Source organism: Pleurodeles waltl, chromosome 9 (genome assembly GCF_031143425.1).
Source record: "Pleurodeles waltl isolate 20211129_DDA chromosome 9, aPleWal1.hap1.20221129, whole genome shotgun sequence".
NCBI classification, from domain to species: Eukaryota; Metazoa; Chordata; class Amphibia; order Caudata; family Salamandridae; genus Pleurodeles; species Pleurodeles waltl.
Window position 1 is genome coordinate 643,400,452 of NC_090448.1, and position 15,987 is coordinate 643,416,438.

At 46.8% G+C, this 15,987-nt stretch overlaps 1 protein-coding gene across 1 annotated transcript; it reads right to left on the reverse strand.

Annotated features, from left to right (window-relative positions):
* Positions 1-14,882: 14,882 nt before the first annotated feature.
* Positions 14,883-15,281, reverse strand: LOC138259721 (histone H2A type 2-C-like). The gene has a single exon (XM_069207616.1). It carries the CDS (start codon positions 15,279-15,281, stop codon positions 14,883-14,885), a length of 399 nt encoding a protein of 132 aa, XP_069063717.1.
* Between the last annotated feature and the right edge of the window lie 706 nt (positions 15,282-15,987).

Consider the following 15,987-nt stretch of genomic DNA (forward strand, 5'->3'; position numbering starts at 1 on the left):
TTTGTTTGTCCCAGCATTTTTTTAGAAGACCGATGGGCTTGCTTGGTATTATCCTTTAAGCTGTGGCTTATTTGGTCTGTCCCCCAAATTATCCCGACTTATACATGTATAAGTCTTGGCTTTTATTTTTGGTAGCTAGCATTCCTTGTCTCTCGGAGGTACTTGTGGGAGACGTTGGCGTAAAACCAATGCTGCTGCTTCCCCTTTTACATTTCCTAACGTAATTGAAGATACTGTCACAAATTGCCAATTAATTTCGTCCCCAAGTCCAGGGCAGGGGCAGCCCCTTATTTGTTTTGAATTTGTTTTAACACCCCCGGTAAAACCACAAGAGATGGTACACCATGTGTTATGGTATGTATAACATCAACAACTGTGCCCAAAGTAGCACAATTATCCATAGAGGGTACAATCCCAAGTGGCAAGCACATTGTGAGAATTCTATGTTTATCTTGGAGTCCTGTATGGGAAAACAACGCTTCCAGCAGATTTGTTTTTTGAGCTATCCAAAATGGAATTCCCTCCCATTTGGTGGGTACTTTACCCATAATAGCATTAATAGTCACTGAGTTACTCCCTGGTGTAGTCAATTGTCGTGGATAGCTGAAGCAGCCTTTGCTATGACAGTATTCCATATTCGCATTAAGAACTGTGTTAAATGTCTGTATAGTCTAACTAAATTATTATATAATGGGCTCAGATCTGCTGCCTGTAACTTTTGTATATCTGGAAATGGAGTATAGGCATCTAGGACTGGCCATGTGGCCCCATCATTACTGGGGGACCAAATCTAACGTGTTCAATAATGTGTGTTAGGGTGCCTTGGAACCAATTTTGATGTTCCTGATATATCAAAGTTATTTCTAAATAGTTGTATGTTCTACATTGTGCTGGTTGGTTAGCCACCATGTATGTGTGAAATGTATTTGAGTTGGCATCTATTTCAGGAAAACTGACTCATGTATTAAATGTTTCCGTTTTGTATGCATTATGTGCCTCAATTACAATTGTAACATCTCCACCCCCATTAGGTAGCCCATTTAAAAGTAAATGTTGTATGACAGCATGTCTACAATTTTATTGAATAACTACTGGATTCGCCATCTATTTACAAAAAAAACAGAATTCACAGCAGGAAACACCAAGTGAGGTATAATTTTAAATGTTCAAACTTGAACAACCTACAGGCAACTATTGGTGCTACCTATATAGCTCAGGAAGAATATTTTCCTAGCACCACGGACGTCGTGGTAGAAAGGTGAATACAGTACCTTAGGCATACAAGAGAAAACTACTCAGGAGATCGGTTAAATAAGTACCGTTGGTGGAGCCATGTTATGCGTTTCCTACCATAGTAATAGGACGGTGTGTTTAGGACAGTAAGCAGCAAAGTGTGGGTGACTGAGTCTATCCACACAGTTAGTAGCTGACGGCCTAACTCCTGGCTACCTCACAGTGTCTCACCCAAACCTCCAAACCCATTGGGGTAAAAGGGAATTATGGCAACCTGAACTTGACACTCTGACTCCCTGGGAAGCCATGAAAAAAAGATCTTACCCCTTTTGTGCTGTTACTCTTGCATGCCAAGGTGAGACAAAGAAATGTGTGATACATTTTCATTGCATTTATTGAAACAATTGCAATCTTGCATATAAACAATTACTACCATGTGTTTCTATATGCACTACAGGTTCCAACCTAACCCTATGTCTATGCTGCAAGGATATCGGGTGTACCCTTCTGCCCATCAGGATTAAGGGATTAATCCCGGACCCATACCTGGAAATAGTGTCAGAAATCAGACTGTGGTGTAGGTGGCAACCCTCTTGGAAAGCTGGTAGGTCAGTGACAGCAGAGCTGCCTGTTACATAGCATGAGTTTCAGGATAGTTGTGTCCAGAATACCCTCTGGCCCCTCTGGGTCAGTGCACCGTTTATATAATAAAGTTGGAGGTGCAGTTTCAATGCAGTGCTATGTCTAGGTGGTAGAAGCTGTCTCCTGAATGTACAACACAAACCAGCATATCACGTACATCCAGCATCTCTTGGACAGAAAGTACTGATTATGTCATGTAAAGGCAAGCTAAACAAACAGCTTGTTCCTTGTTTTCCTAGAATAAAAGCCAGCTGATAAAAATATGTATAAATCATCACTAAAAGCAGCCTCACTAAAGTGACTAAAATATGAACACTAAAATCAAGTTTAACAAGGGTGACCAACCTGGATCCTAGAGGTCCTCATGACACCGGCTGCTTGGTGACATTCTGGCCTATTGTGGATGAAAGTTTACTCTATTTTTATTCCTAACAGCTCTTCTACCTACCCACTCCTGATAATATCTCTTTCCTTCTTGATCTCTGATTGTTTGGTAACTGGAAGATGGTATGAACTGCACTGTGACACAGTTCTTTTTAACTATCTTGTTCTTATTTTTACGCACTTTCATGGGCATGTACTGTGCTGTACATAGAGTATGTTGGACTTTTGCTTATGCAGGGTCATCCCCAGTCTTTTTGCCTCCTGCCTCCTATTTTTTTCTGACCTGTTGCTGTTGTCTTTTCAACTCTTAGCACTTTACCACTGCTAACAAGTGCTAAAGTGCATATGCTCTCCGTGTAAATTGTATGTAATTGGTTTATCCATGATTGGCATATTTGATTTACTAGTAAGTCCCTAGTAAGGTGCACTAGAGGTGCCAGGGCCTGTAAATCAAATGCTACTAGTGGGCCTACAGCACTGGTTGTGCCACCCACATAAGTAGCTCTGTAATCATGTGTCAGACCTGCCACTGCAGTGTCTGAGTGTGTATTTTTACACTGTAAATTCGACTTGGCAAGTGTACCCACTTGCCAGGCCTAAACCTTCCCTTTTCTTACATGTAAGGCACCCCTAAGGTAGGCCCTAGGTAGCCCCAAGGGCAGGGTGCAGTGTATGGATAAGGTAGGACATATAGTAATGTGGTTTATATGTCCAGACAGTGAAATACTGCCAATTTCGTTTTTCACTGTTGCAAGGCCTGTCTCTCTCATAGGATAATATGGGGGCTACCTTTAAATATGATTAAAGTGTAGATTCCCCTAGAGAGTAGATGGACATGTGGAGTTCGGGGGCCCTGAACTCACAATTAAAAAATACATCTTTTAGTAAAGTTGATTTTAAGATTGTGAGTTTGAAAATGCCACTTTTAGAAAGTGAGCATTTTTCTTGCTTAAACCATGTGACTCTGCCTTGTTTGTGGATTCCCTGTCTGGGTCAGTTTGACAGTTGGGTTGTTTTTCACCTCGCACTAGACAGTAACACAAAGGGGGCTGGGGTGTAACCTGCATTTCCTGATTAGACATCTCTGCTAGGAGGGAGGGGTGGAGTGGTCACTCTCATCTGAAAGGACTGTGCCTGCCTCTGACAATGCCGGCTCCAACCCCCTGCTGTGTGTCTGAGGCCTTGCCTGGGCAAGGCAGGATTTCACAAGTAGGTGTGAGTCCCCTTTGAAGAAAGGTGACTTCAAAGACTAAAATGGGTATAAGAAGGGCACCCAAATCTACAGACTTTAGAAACACTTCTGGAACCAAGAGGAACCTCTGCCTGGAGAAGAGCTGATAGCTGAGGAAGAAGTGCTGCCCTGCCTGTGACTGTGCTTTGTGGAGCTTTCATGCAGTGCTGCTTCTGCCAGAGTAAGAGGGCAAAGACTGGACGTTGTGTGCCTTCCATCTTGTGAAGAAATCTCCAAGGGCTTGAGTTAGAGCTTGCCTCCTGTTGTTTGAAGTCTCAGGGACAGCAAAGACTTCTCTCTGCCAGCACCTGGAGTCTCTGGAGAGACTCCTGCTCTGACAAGTGGTGCCCTATCCAGTCCCTGGGCCCTTGAAAGGAAGGCTGGTGGAAATCCAAGGAAATCGACTTCGGATGACTCCGGACCGATGCCGCTGCTGAATCCGGTGACGCCGCCTGCACCCGACGCCGTGACCTTCGCTGGAACGCGATGCTCTTCGCAGGCCCAACCCCGCTGCAGCCCCGCTGAAGTCCGCGACTCCGTGGAAGTCGCCGCACCACGTCGTGACAGATGCCACTCGAAGTGCACGGATTCAACGTTTCGCACAGACGCCGCGATTCCCGACTTCGCGCATCGGCTTGTTTTCACTCTTCACCAGAGGTACTGTACTTGGGGGTCTACACGACTCCGTGTCTGCCGCCGCTGGTGTCGGCTTGTTGGGAACAACTCCGTCACGACACCTTGTTAACATCTCATCGAAGCATTTTTGTTTCTAAGCGCTATTTTTGAGTTTAATCTTTAAAAATTCATAACTTGACTTGTGTAAGTTGGATTTTTGTCGTTTTGGTCTTGTTTTGTTTAGCTAAATATTTCCTATTTTTCTAAACCGGTGTTGTGTCATTTTGTAGTGTTTTCATTAAGTTACTGTGGGTGTTAGTACAAATACTTTACACCTAGCACTCTGAAGTTAAGCCTACTGCTCTGCCAAGCTACCAAGGGGGTAAGCAGGGGTTAGCTGAGGGTGATTCTCTTTTACCCTGACTAGAGTGAGGGTCCTTGCTTGAACAGGGGGTAACCTGACTGTCAACCAAAGACCCCATTTCTAACAAAGTACAACAGGGCAATTGGATAAAAGGGTGCTGAACACTTATTCGTCAACCATGAGTGTTCTAATACATCTTTTGTGTGATAGCCTTGGCTTTGACAGATCTCTTGTGATAAACAAGGTTGTGTATGCGGAGGAGTAATCATTTGATCTAGTTCTGTAGTTGAATGCTAGAAGGTTGCTACTGCTTCTGCATGTTTTATCCTGGACAAGGCAACAGATAAGTCATATTTCCATTTATTTGCTTTTACCCTCAGAATTTCCTTCACTTCTGAAATGTATGACACTGTGGTGATGAAGGTGTAGTAAAATAGGCAATGATAGTGCCTCAAGTGGAACAGCTGATACAAAAAAGGCAGAGAATGTTCAAATGAATGCAACAGACAGAGACCAGTATGGCCCTCAAGGATTTCAGCTGTTCTGTCTTGTGCTCGAAAATGCCGCAACATGGCTAATTTTGAATACCTAGTAACTTAGTTAACTAGTCTTTCCATTGTGTCAAAAACAGGTAACGTTACGGGGCAAACATGCCTTTTTTTTCAACAACTTTATTGTTGAATTTTGAGAAGAGTAAAGACAAATACTTTTGCATTAATGTGTACATTGATTGTCAGCTTGCAGAGGTGAATAATTCAAAATAATACTGTTTAGTACATATAGACAATTTTACCCTCGAGGGACTTGAACCTGCATCTCCGGGATATCTCCCAACCACTCTGTGTCAATAAATTTTAAAAAAACACACAATGCAACATATTGCCCTCTGGGCCACTTGCCTTGAGGGGGGTGACTGGCTCACAGCTACACAGAGGGTATCTCACACACTCTGGAAGCCGGCAGAGTCTTGGACATTGACATATGTAACCCCCTCGAGCCCTGCTGTCTCTTCCCATGTGTGGCAAAAGGTTGTCAGATATTGTCAAACTTTGCAAATCTATTACGAACAATTGCAGCAAGTTTTTCCATTGCATAAATCAACCACAGCACCCCCCCATCACATTTTAAGTGAAGGTGCTTGTGGCTGTTTCCACATCTTGACCACACTCAGACGTGCAGCCAGAAGGAAGAGAGAAAATAGCTTACACATGGGAGTCATTGTGGAGTACAGCTGATGTTACCCAAGGTCTCCTAGGAGAACCAGGAGTGGGTCTGAGGGTAAAGAGATGTTAGTGATGGAGCGTATTTCAAGGAGGACTTCATCCCAGAACACTAATTTTTGTGGGCGTGCCAACCATGTCTGCTAGAAGGGATCCCTATCCCCGCGACCCTTCCAACACAGTTCTGAACCACCTAACATCTTGTGAAGGCGCATAGTGTGAGGTACCAATGTGTCAGTATATTGTAGGCATTTTCTTGATAACCTAGGCAAGTGTAGAATTTGGAAGTTCTCTGCCAAACAGCCCCCAGGGCACCTTGGGGATGTATAATGCCAACTACTTCTCCCATTGACCACAAATGTGCGTTTCTTGGAAGGGTGAGATCTAAAATGTAGCAGTACAGCCAGGATATCTCTTTGCCTCAGATATTATTGGTGTATATGGATTCTATTGGTGCTTCCTCCCTCTGTGATGCTCTAGAAGCAGGGTCCCTTCCCGCCCAGTGTAACGCCTGAATAAGCCTTTAGGTGTCTTGCCATGTCAATGCATATCTCTTAGTAGGTTCCCCCTTGTCCAAAGTTCCCTGTTGTTGTAAAAGTCCTTCAAGGAAGGTGAGGAGCCCTGGTCTCAACAAAAGAGACCTGGGTCCGACATTTTGAGGTGGAGTCTGGGTTAATAGCCATGTAAGTTAAGAGGAATGGGTAAGCTGGAAATGCACATATACATCTTACTATTCACCAGTGAGCTAGCAATGTGGTCATCAATGATAAGGGGGGGAGAATTTGCGAAGTTGGAAGGCACAAAAGTTCACCAAGGGGGACCAAAGAAAAAGCTTGTGCCACTTGTACCCAAGACGTGTCCTCCGTGTCATGGTTCCAGAAAAGGCAAGAAAGTATCTGAGCCGCTAGTATGTACATTGTGACATGTGGGAAGCCCGTCCCCCTCAGCTGTGAGGCAGTGTAAGGAATACTTCACCATCATAGGGGATTTGCCCTTCCACACAAAATGAAGCATTTTGCTATGAATCAGGATTGGGTTGGTTTGAGGATTATAAGTGGTAGAGTTTGCAAGATGTATAAGAGTCTGGCATTAAATTAATTTTAAAACTATTGAGTTGACCCAGCCAAGATATTTCTAGCTTGCCCCAGCAGTTCCAATACTTGAACAAGGCTGTGAGCAAAGGAAGAATGTCGCTGTCCTAAAGGGAGCTTATGTGAGCCTGAAGATGAACCCCCAAGTACGTGATGGCAGACTCCACTCATATAAAACTACCTTGTTGGAGGGAATCACAAAGACATGAGGGTCCGTCACCCATAGGCCCTAGGATTTGAAGTATTTGATGTTAAAGCCTGATAACCGGACAAAGTGGTCTAACCCCTCCAGAAAGGAGCTCGGTGAGGAAGAACAGTTTGTCATCAGCGAAGAGGGCTAGTTTGTAGTTTTTGTCCTCTACTATCATGCTATAGATTGCGGGAATGTTCTAAGCCTCTAATGGTTTCATTGTCAAGGTGAAGACAATAGGGGATGGGGGCAGCCTAGTCCCGTACCCTCTAGGAAAGTGCCCCTTTTTGACATGGTCACCTCCACTTTTTGCTTGGTATTTAGTGCAATTTTGACTGAAAGTGCCCTGGGTTCTTGCTAACCAGGTCCCAAGTGCCACGTCTCTTTCCCTAAAATGGTGCAAATTTCCCCCAATTGGCAATACCTTTGGCCCCCTGTAAGTAGCTAGTGAATTGTACCCCTGGTACCAAGGGCATGGGTCCAAAGGAGGGTCCCCAAGGGCTGCAGCATGTATTGTGCCACCCTCATGAACCCCTTGCCTGTCACGTGCAGACTGCCATTGCAGCCTGCTTGTTTTGGTGCAGCTAAGAGTGAAAACACAACATGGCACACAGCTGTGTGACATGTCCCCTAAACACTGCAAACAAAATATGTAAGTCACCCCTACAGCAGGCCTTACAGCCCTAAGCAGGGTACATGAAAAAATGCATGTGAGGACATATCTGCATGAGCAGATATGCCCCTGATATGTCAAATTTTTAAAGATAGTGAGTGGACAGGGAAGCCATTTTTAGTACATGTGCTGGACACTGGTCACTAAAAGTTACACAGCCACATAATGGCTTCACTGAAATTCGGAATGTTTGGTATCAAACATCTCAAAGTAATCAACTCCCACTGATGCCAGTGATGGTTTCACTAATACCTGCATCCAGAGAGCACCTTAGTGGTACCCCCTGAAAACCTACCAACTACCCGTGTGGGGACTAACTAGTTTTAGCCAGCCTGTCACCACCAGACACAAGTCTGACCTCCTAGGGTGAGAGCCTTTGCTCTCTGGAAGTCATCCACAAAGCCTGCTCTGGGAGAGGTGCTTACACACCCCACCAAATAGGGTGACCTGTGAATCTGCATTCCAAGTCAAAGAAGCCCACTGCCCTTGGTATGCATCTCTGGCTTCACTCAGAGGAGAGATGCTGACTCCCCGTACTCCAGCCACGAACTCTTTGCACAATATATCTCATTTTGATATATCATATAAAGTGCCAGCTTCCTACATTGGTGGCAAAGTGGTGGGATACAAGAGTTGACATTTGCTGGACCACTCAGTTAATAAGTGATACCACTTAGGAATCCAATATTGTCTTTAGTTAGGTTTTTTTTTTTTTAGAATTTTTGATTTTTCTAAATTGTTTAAAATGTACTGTTAGGGCCTTGTGTTAAATCCTGAGTCCAAAATATTGAGAATTTAAAATACTTTTAGTTAATTAGGCCTTTTAGTAGTTCACTTAGAATTGTTTCTACGTTTCTAAAAAGATCCCAACTACTTTAAAACTATGACTGAGGCAGCTGGGACATCCAAGGAGCTCAACCTGAGCCCCTTCCAAAACCTTAACTTGGCCCAACTTAAGGCCCTCTGCCGAACATGGAAATGTACCAGGGTGCCTAAAAACACAAAAGCTCATCTACAGCAATACAGAAAATAACAGAAACATGGCAAGTAAAGGAGCCCCTCAGGAGACTGAGAAGGAAGAGATGGTGAAAGAGGATGAAGAAACCTCAACAACTCCACTGACAGTAACACCATTGGGAGCACTTCTAGTAGTACCCCAGGAGAAGGAGAAAGTGAAGATGCTGAACTCCAAACATTAGCTAAGAGAACAGAATTAGAGTCTAGACTCTCAGCTACGGAAAAAGAAAGAGATGAGATGAGCCCAGGATCCATCTCTGGTGGCAGCAGACCTCTTTAAATAGAGAGAAAGAAGAAACGTTTGACCATAAGACCCTTCGGCGCAAACCTTGCCCCATATCTAAACTATGACGTCCGACCCCGCGGACGTCAAAAAACCTCCGTGTGCGTCATTTTTTGGATGCGGGAAACCGCCTTGCGTTAATGATATGCATGGTAGGCGTTCCCGTCCCAAAAATTACTTTAAGGCCTGTGCGCCTTATTTATACTCCTGCATCATTTTGACGCACAGGAAGGGGCGGGCCTTAAAAAACGGCGCACAGCCTGATGTGCGCCATCTTTTAACGGCTGGGTGATGGCAGGCCTTAAGGGACCTGTGGTCTCACTTCCATGGTCTCAGACCATGGAAGCAGTCCAGAGGTGCCCTTCCCTGCCCCCAGGGACACCCCCTGCCACCCTCACCCACCCCAGGAGGACACCCATGGATGGGGGGATCCATCCCAGGTAAGTACAGGTAAGTTGAAGTAAGTATTATTTTTTTATTTTTTAAAGTGGCATGGGGGGCCTAATTTGGGCCCCCCTACATGCCACTGTGCTCACTGGCTATGCCCAGGGGACAGAGGTCCCCTGGGCATGGCTATTGGGCAAGGGGGCATGACTCCTGTCTTTGCTAAGACAGAAGTCATTTCAATGGGGGTTGTGCGTCAATAAATGGCGCAAGTCCGGTTTGAGCCATGATTTTTGACTCAAACCTGACTTGCACCATTTTTTGACGCACAACCCCCATTTTCCCCTACCCGGCGCTGCTAGGTTTGAGTCATATTTTTTACTCTGACCAGCCAGCAGCACTGGCTAACGTCAATCCTTAAATAAGGCGCCCGCATGGTGCGTAGGAAGGGCGTTAACCAGCGGTAATTTCTTTTACGCAAACCAGCGCTGGCGCTGGTTTGCGTCAAAAAGTATAAATATGGGCCTTTGTGAGGGCCTGTGCTATGAGGAAACTTAACCAAAAGTACTGGGTCTCTCTACTCTGGGAGCTGTTTTCAGTGAAGTGTAGGGATAGACTCTTGACACCGACTAGAGCAGATGCTGTGTCCTGTGACCAAATAAAAGATACTCTGATTGAGAGATTTGTATTCACAACTGAGGAGTACAGGATTAGGTTCATGGAGACTAGAAAAACCACTATCCAGACCTGGGTAGATTTTGTTGACTTCTCGGTCAAAATACTAGGTGGCTGGCTGAAAGGGAATCAGGAGCAAGACTATGATGAGCTTCATAATGTTAATATGAGAGAGCATCTGTTCAGGAATTGGTCGAAAGATGGACCCATGCAGCTATGCTGGGAATACTTGAATGGGTGTGTTTGACAATGAGAGCACAATGCAAAGCCCTGGGTGAAAAAGAGGTGCTACAGCCTAGGATAATGTCCCAGCCCTCCAAGAGAAAAAGCAGGAAGTCTGGTAAGCTAACTTCTGAGCAGCCCCAAGCTCGGGTCCCCTCTCCTCAGGTAGAAGACCTGTCAGCCCTTGAGGGACCTGAGCCCCAAGAACCTGGGCCTTACACAGCAGAGCTCCTAGGCCTGGGGGACCCTCTAGGAAAGAGCTGTGCCAGGGACAAAGGACCTGCACCACTCTTGAAAACCTGAGACAACAAGCTGTTGATCAGGAAAAGGGAGATGTCAGTGGCTCCCACAGAACCTATTGAGACCCCAAACCTGGTGTCACTTGCAGAGTGGTAGAGCCTCAAATGTACAGAGAGTTCTTTCTCACTTTGGCTCATGACATCCCCTTAGCTGGGCATCGTGGCGAGACCAAAACATGGAGTAGGGCTGTACCTCACTTCTACGCGCCAGGTATGTCCCAGAAGGTGAAGGAGTTTCGTAGCTCCTGTATCACATGTCAAGCCTGTGGCAAGACAGATGGCCACCCAAAGTCCCTCATAATTCCACTTCCAGTGGTTGGGGTTCCCTTTGAAAGGGTAGGCGTTAATGTTGTTGGTCCCCTAGACCTTCCAAAACTATCAGGGAACAGATTTATACTGGTGGTAGTAGATCATGAACCAAGTATCCTAAAGCTATACCCCTTAGGACTACTAATTCCCAAGCAGTGACTAGGTTCCTACTTAGTATTTTTACTAGAGTGGGCTTCCCTAAGGAGGTGGTATCAGAAAGAGATTGTAACTTCATGTCTTCATACCTCAAAGCCAGGGGTAATGAATTTGGAGTGACTGATAAGTTCACTACCCCATATCACCCAAAACGAAATTGTTTAGTTGAAAGATTCAATAAAACCATGACTGGAATGATTACAGGTCTCCCTGAAAAACCCCAAGAGGAGATGGGATATCCTATTACCATGCTTTTTTTTTTAATCTGTTTATTAAGTTTATCAAATTCCTTACAGCAATCCGGATATATGACCAATTACAATGCCAACATTCCTGACATTAGAGCATCATGCCATATCTCACTGTACATAAACAGATCTTAATAACGAAAACTTGAAAGTGAAGAAAGATACAGTGAAGCACAACCGAAATAGGAGAATCAGAGCTGCTTGCTGGTGGCCCAGTAACAGGCTGGGGTGATTTTGAGGAGAGAAGGGAAACGAGGAAGGAGAGAGAGAGGGGCGAGCGGCCACACAGGAAGGGCAGAAGGCAGCAGTATATAGCACGCGTGGGACAACCCAGAGGGAAACTCCAACCACACGAAGCGACCCAACAGTCACATCCGCTGTGCCTGCATGTGTGGGGTCTATTGCAAGGGCGGTTTCACCCGGGAAGGGCGGTCTCATCCGTGTCACTGTTCCAAGCGCGCAAAGTGCAGGGGCAGGCCTGTGCAGCATCAAGACGACTAATTAAACATTCCAACCCAAGGCCCAGGGCCCCATGACCACCTCCATATATGTGTGCATTTATGTATGAACATAGAGGCTGCAATTCAGGGTGGACGGGTATCATCCTTATTTTCCAGTTGATCAATGAAGGAGTCCCATGTGTCCACCCCCTTGACCATCACCCCTCTGTCGCGGAGGGTGCCTAATACCTGCGCCTCTGCTCTTGCCCAATGTAACAATTCTGTTGACCAGCGATGTATGTCTGGGGCACTCAGTGACTTCCACTGTGTCGCTATGAGAAGTTTAAATAAAATGAACGCAAGGTCCACACAGCAGGCAGGATTCGGGTGTAGGGAATAGAGATAATCCCGACCAGACAGCCGTCTGAGTTGTGACATCGTGCCACGTGCGGAGTACTGGGGGGGGCAGCTCCATGTCATATGGAGAAAATCAGCTTCTGAGTCCCCGCATCTAGGACACTCTGGGGCAGACTGTGGGAACATGCACATAAGCCTAGTTGGGGTTAAGTAAGTCGGGTGTAGGTAATTAAATTGTGTGCACCAAAAACGGGAGTTACGTGACACCTCGAGTGTGGAGGTAAGTGCTGTGATCCATTCGCGCTGAGTCAATGGTGTGGGCATGACTGGATCCCACCTAGTCCTCGCCTGTGTCTGCGCCTCCTCGGGGCAAGCCTGTAATGTTTTTTTTATTTTTTTAGCTGGACAGGGAGGAGAACATGGCGGGCTGCGTCATACTGGCAGCGCGCTAGGACGCTTCCGGTTCCGGTTCCTGGGGGGTGTGGCGAAACGGTGCTGCCGGTCGAACTGCGGCGGCGGTGGGCACACAGATGTGCGCACCGCAGTTCCTCAGACCGGAGGAAAAGTGGAGAGCAGCTGGGGCTGCGCTGTCGTGCTGTGCCGCGCTGGAGTTGCGCCAAACACGGAGAGGAGCAGAGCGTATTTCCCTTCGGGGGAATAGCAGCAGCAGCTACACTAGCGGCTCCACCGGCGAGGCTATAAGGAAGGCGAGGCAAGGAGCACTGCCTAACGGTATTTCTGAAAAGGGGACCAGGCAAAGAATGGTGAGGCAAAGTGGGGGGGGGGGGGATGATGATACCCCCCTCCCCCTTTTTGTTCAACAAGTGTGGAGGGGACTGGCCAGCCTCAGGTGGACAAATTTGAATTGGTGCTGGGGGATGAGGGGGGCTTAAGCAAGAAAAGGTTTTCCACTAAATCAGGTGAAGGAGGAAGGAGCGCTGCGAGGAAGGAGGGGGAAAGTAAGCTTAAGGGGAGAGATAAGTTAACTCCCTCCTTGAGGTCTTTTTTTAAGGTGAGACCGGAAGTAGTCAAGCTTACCCCCGATCAGGTTAGAGCAGTAATGGAGGCTTCTACCTCACAGCCGGCGGATGCCTTTGGTGAGGGTAGGGAGCTGGCGGACAACAGTACGGTTGCGTTGTCCCAAGCTAATGGAGGAATCAAAGAGGGAGTAGGGCTGGAGAAGACACTTCCCCCCGTCGCTGTCGGGTAAGGAGCAGTTGGCCCCCCCTCAACCTCAGAGCTTAACCACAGTGGCCTCAGAGTTACAAGACCCTTTACCTACGGTTGTTGTTGAAGAATCTTCTCAAGCCGTTCCTGCCTCCTCTCTTTCTCAGAGCTCCTCATTGGAGGCACTGATTTTGTCCATTTCTGAGGACGTAAAGAGAGGCTTTGCGAATTCAGAAGTAAACCAAGGGGAGATAAGAGAGGTTTGCGCAGTGTTAGAAAGAAAGATTGATGGCTTAATGGAGAGAACTCAGGCCCTTGAAGAGACTATGGGTGGTATGAAGGAGGAATTGGCTCAACATCAGGCTGAGATTGATGCATTGAAGGGAAATGAGCAGGTATTAAAAAATAGGGTTGAGCAATTGGAAAATTACTCAAGAAGAAATAACTTAAAACTTTTGAAAGTGCCAGAAGTCACAGAAGGCAACGATCTCAAGGCTTTTATGGTTTCGCTAATTAAATCGGCAGTGGGACTGGAGGAAGATGAGGAGGAGATCGGAAAGGATATTCAGAGTGCATATCGGGACCCTTTTAGGATGAGGATGAATAGTAGTAAACCTCTGAGAATTTTGATACATTTTTTGACATATCAGATGAAAGAAAAGATCTTATCTAGAGCGTTGATACAAAAATCTTTAAAATTGAATGATGTTGTCTTTGAGATTAGGTCTGATTTATCTGGGTCTACTATGGACAGGCAGTAGGAGCTCGGGAAGCGTTCGGAGATTTTTAAGTCTCTGGGGGTCTCGGCTCAGTTGAAATTTCCAGCCTTTCTCCGGGTTATGTACAACAACAAAATGTACAATATTAGAGATACGACTGATGCGGATGAATTATTGAAGGTAGTTAAAGGTGGGCAGACCGTAAAATAGCGTTGTTTTAGTGGTTTTCTAAGTTAAATCTCCCAGGAATGCGGGGGCCTTCTAAAAATTGGACCAATATGGTCCTTATATGGGGGGGTTCTCCACGGGTGGGGTAGTGGGGGAATGTGAGTGGGGGGGTTGGGTAGGGTGGGGGATGGAGGGGGGAGACTTTAAAAAAACAAAAAACAAAAAAAAACAAAAAAGTGCCTCGTTCAACCTGGTTATTTGTTCTGCAAGATTTGAGAGATAGCTAGCAGGGAGAGAGACCAGGGGACTAGGAGCACATCACTGCAAATTCTTTCTTGGAATGTTAATGGTCTGAGGACGAGAGGAAGAAGGGATCGAATATTACAGTATTTGCATGATTCTACTGCACAAATTTTAGTCTTGCAGGAAACACATTTAACAAAGGCGGAGTGTATCAGCGTAATCGAAAAGCTGAGGTGGGTTCAAGCATTTGTATGTACAGAGCACAATTATCATACTAAAGGTGTGGCTATTCTATTTAAACAGTCACGGCAGGGAAATGTAGTAATTTTGGAGGAAAGATCATATACAGCGGGCGGTGGGTGGTAGTTAAAGTACAGTTTTATGGTCGTAATTTTGTTTAAGTATGGTACTACGGCCCTAATTGCGATGATATAGAACCTCTTAGGTGTCTTTTTTCTCAGCTTCTTGAATTCTCAGACCCGGTCATTTTGATGGGTGGGCATGTGTTTATAATGTATTTATAAGGTGGTTTGTAAGTGAGGCTGCGGCGCTTCACTTGCTTGCTTTGCCCCCAGCCTTGTGGCTCTCGGTTTTCTTGGGCAGCAGCACGGCCTGGATGTTTGGCAGAACGCCTCCCTGGGCGATGGTAACTCTGCCCAGCAGCTTGTTGAGCTCCTCGTCGTTGCGGATGGTGAGCTGGAGGTGCCTGGGGATGATGCGGGTCTTCTTGTTGTCCCGGGCCGCGTTGCCAGCCAGCTCGAGGATCTCGGCCGTCAGGTAATCCAGGACTGCAGCCAGATAGACAGGGGCACCGGCGCCGACCCGCTTGGCGTAGCTTCCCTTTCGGAGGAGCCTGTGCACACGGCCCACAGGGAACTGGAGTCCAGCTCTGGAAGAGCGTGTCTTGGCCTTAGCGCGGGCCTTGCCTCCTTGCTTTCCGCGTCCAGACATGGCGAGCAGCTGCTGTAGGTTCTCACGATCGGAAGATAGAGAGACCGATGTTCAACGTCTACATGGCCCCCCTCGCACAACTGGCCCATCAGCACGACCTCAGCATCCTCTCCTACGCCGACGACACCCAGCTCGTCCTCTCCCTGACCAAAGATCCTCACACCGCCAAAGCCAACCTCCACGAGGGACTGAAATCCATCACCGAGTGGATGAGCAACAGCCGTCTGAAACTAAACTCCAACAAGACGGAAGTCCTCATCCTCGGCCGCTCCCCCTCGGCCTGAAACGACTCTTGGTGGCCCACCGCCCTGGGCCCCCCACCCACCCCAGCCAGCCACGCACGAAACCTCGGCTTCATCCTCGACTCCGCTCTCACAATGTCCAAACAGGTCAACGCAGTCTCCTCCTCCTGTTTCAACACCCTCCGCATGCTCCGCAGAATCTTCAAGTGGATTCCAACAGGAACCAGAAAGACGGTGACCCAAGCCCTCGTCAGTAGCAGACTCGACTACGGCAACGCACTCTACACAGGCATCCCAACTAAAGACATCCAACGACTCCAACGCATCCAGAACGCATCCGCCAGCCTGATCCTCGACATACCCCGCCGATGTCACATCTCCCACCACCTGAAGGACCTCCACTGGCTCCCCGTGAACAAGAGGATCACCTTTAAACTACTCACCCACGCACACAAGGCACTACA

Bases quoted from the DNA above. Each gene is read 5' to 3' on its own strand.
- LOC138259721 (XM_069207616.1), bottom strand. From the start codon at position 15,281: ATGTCTGGACGCGGAAAGCAAGGAGGCAAGGCCCGCGCTAAGGCCAAG.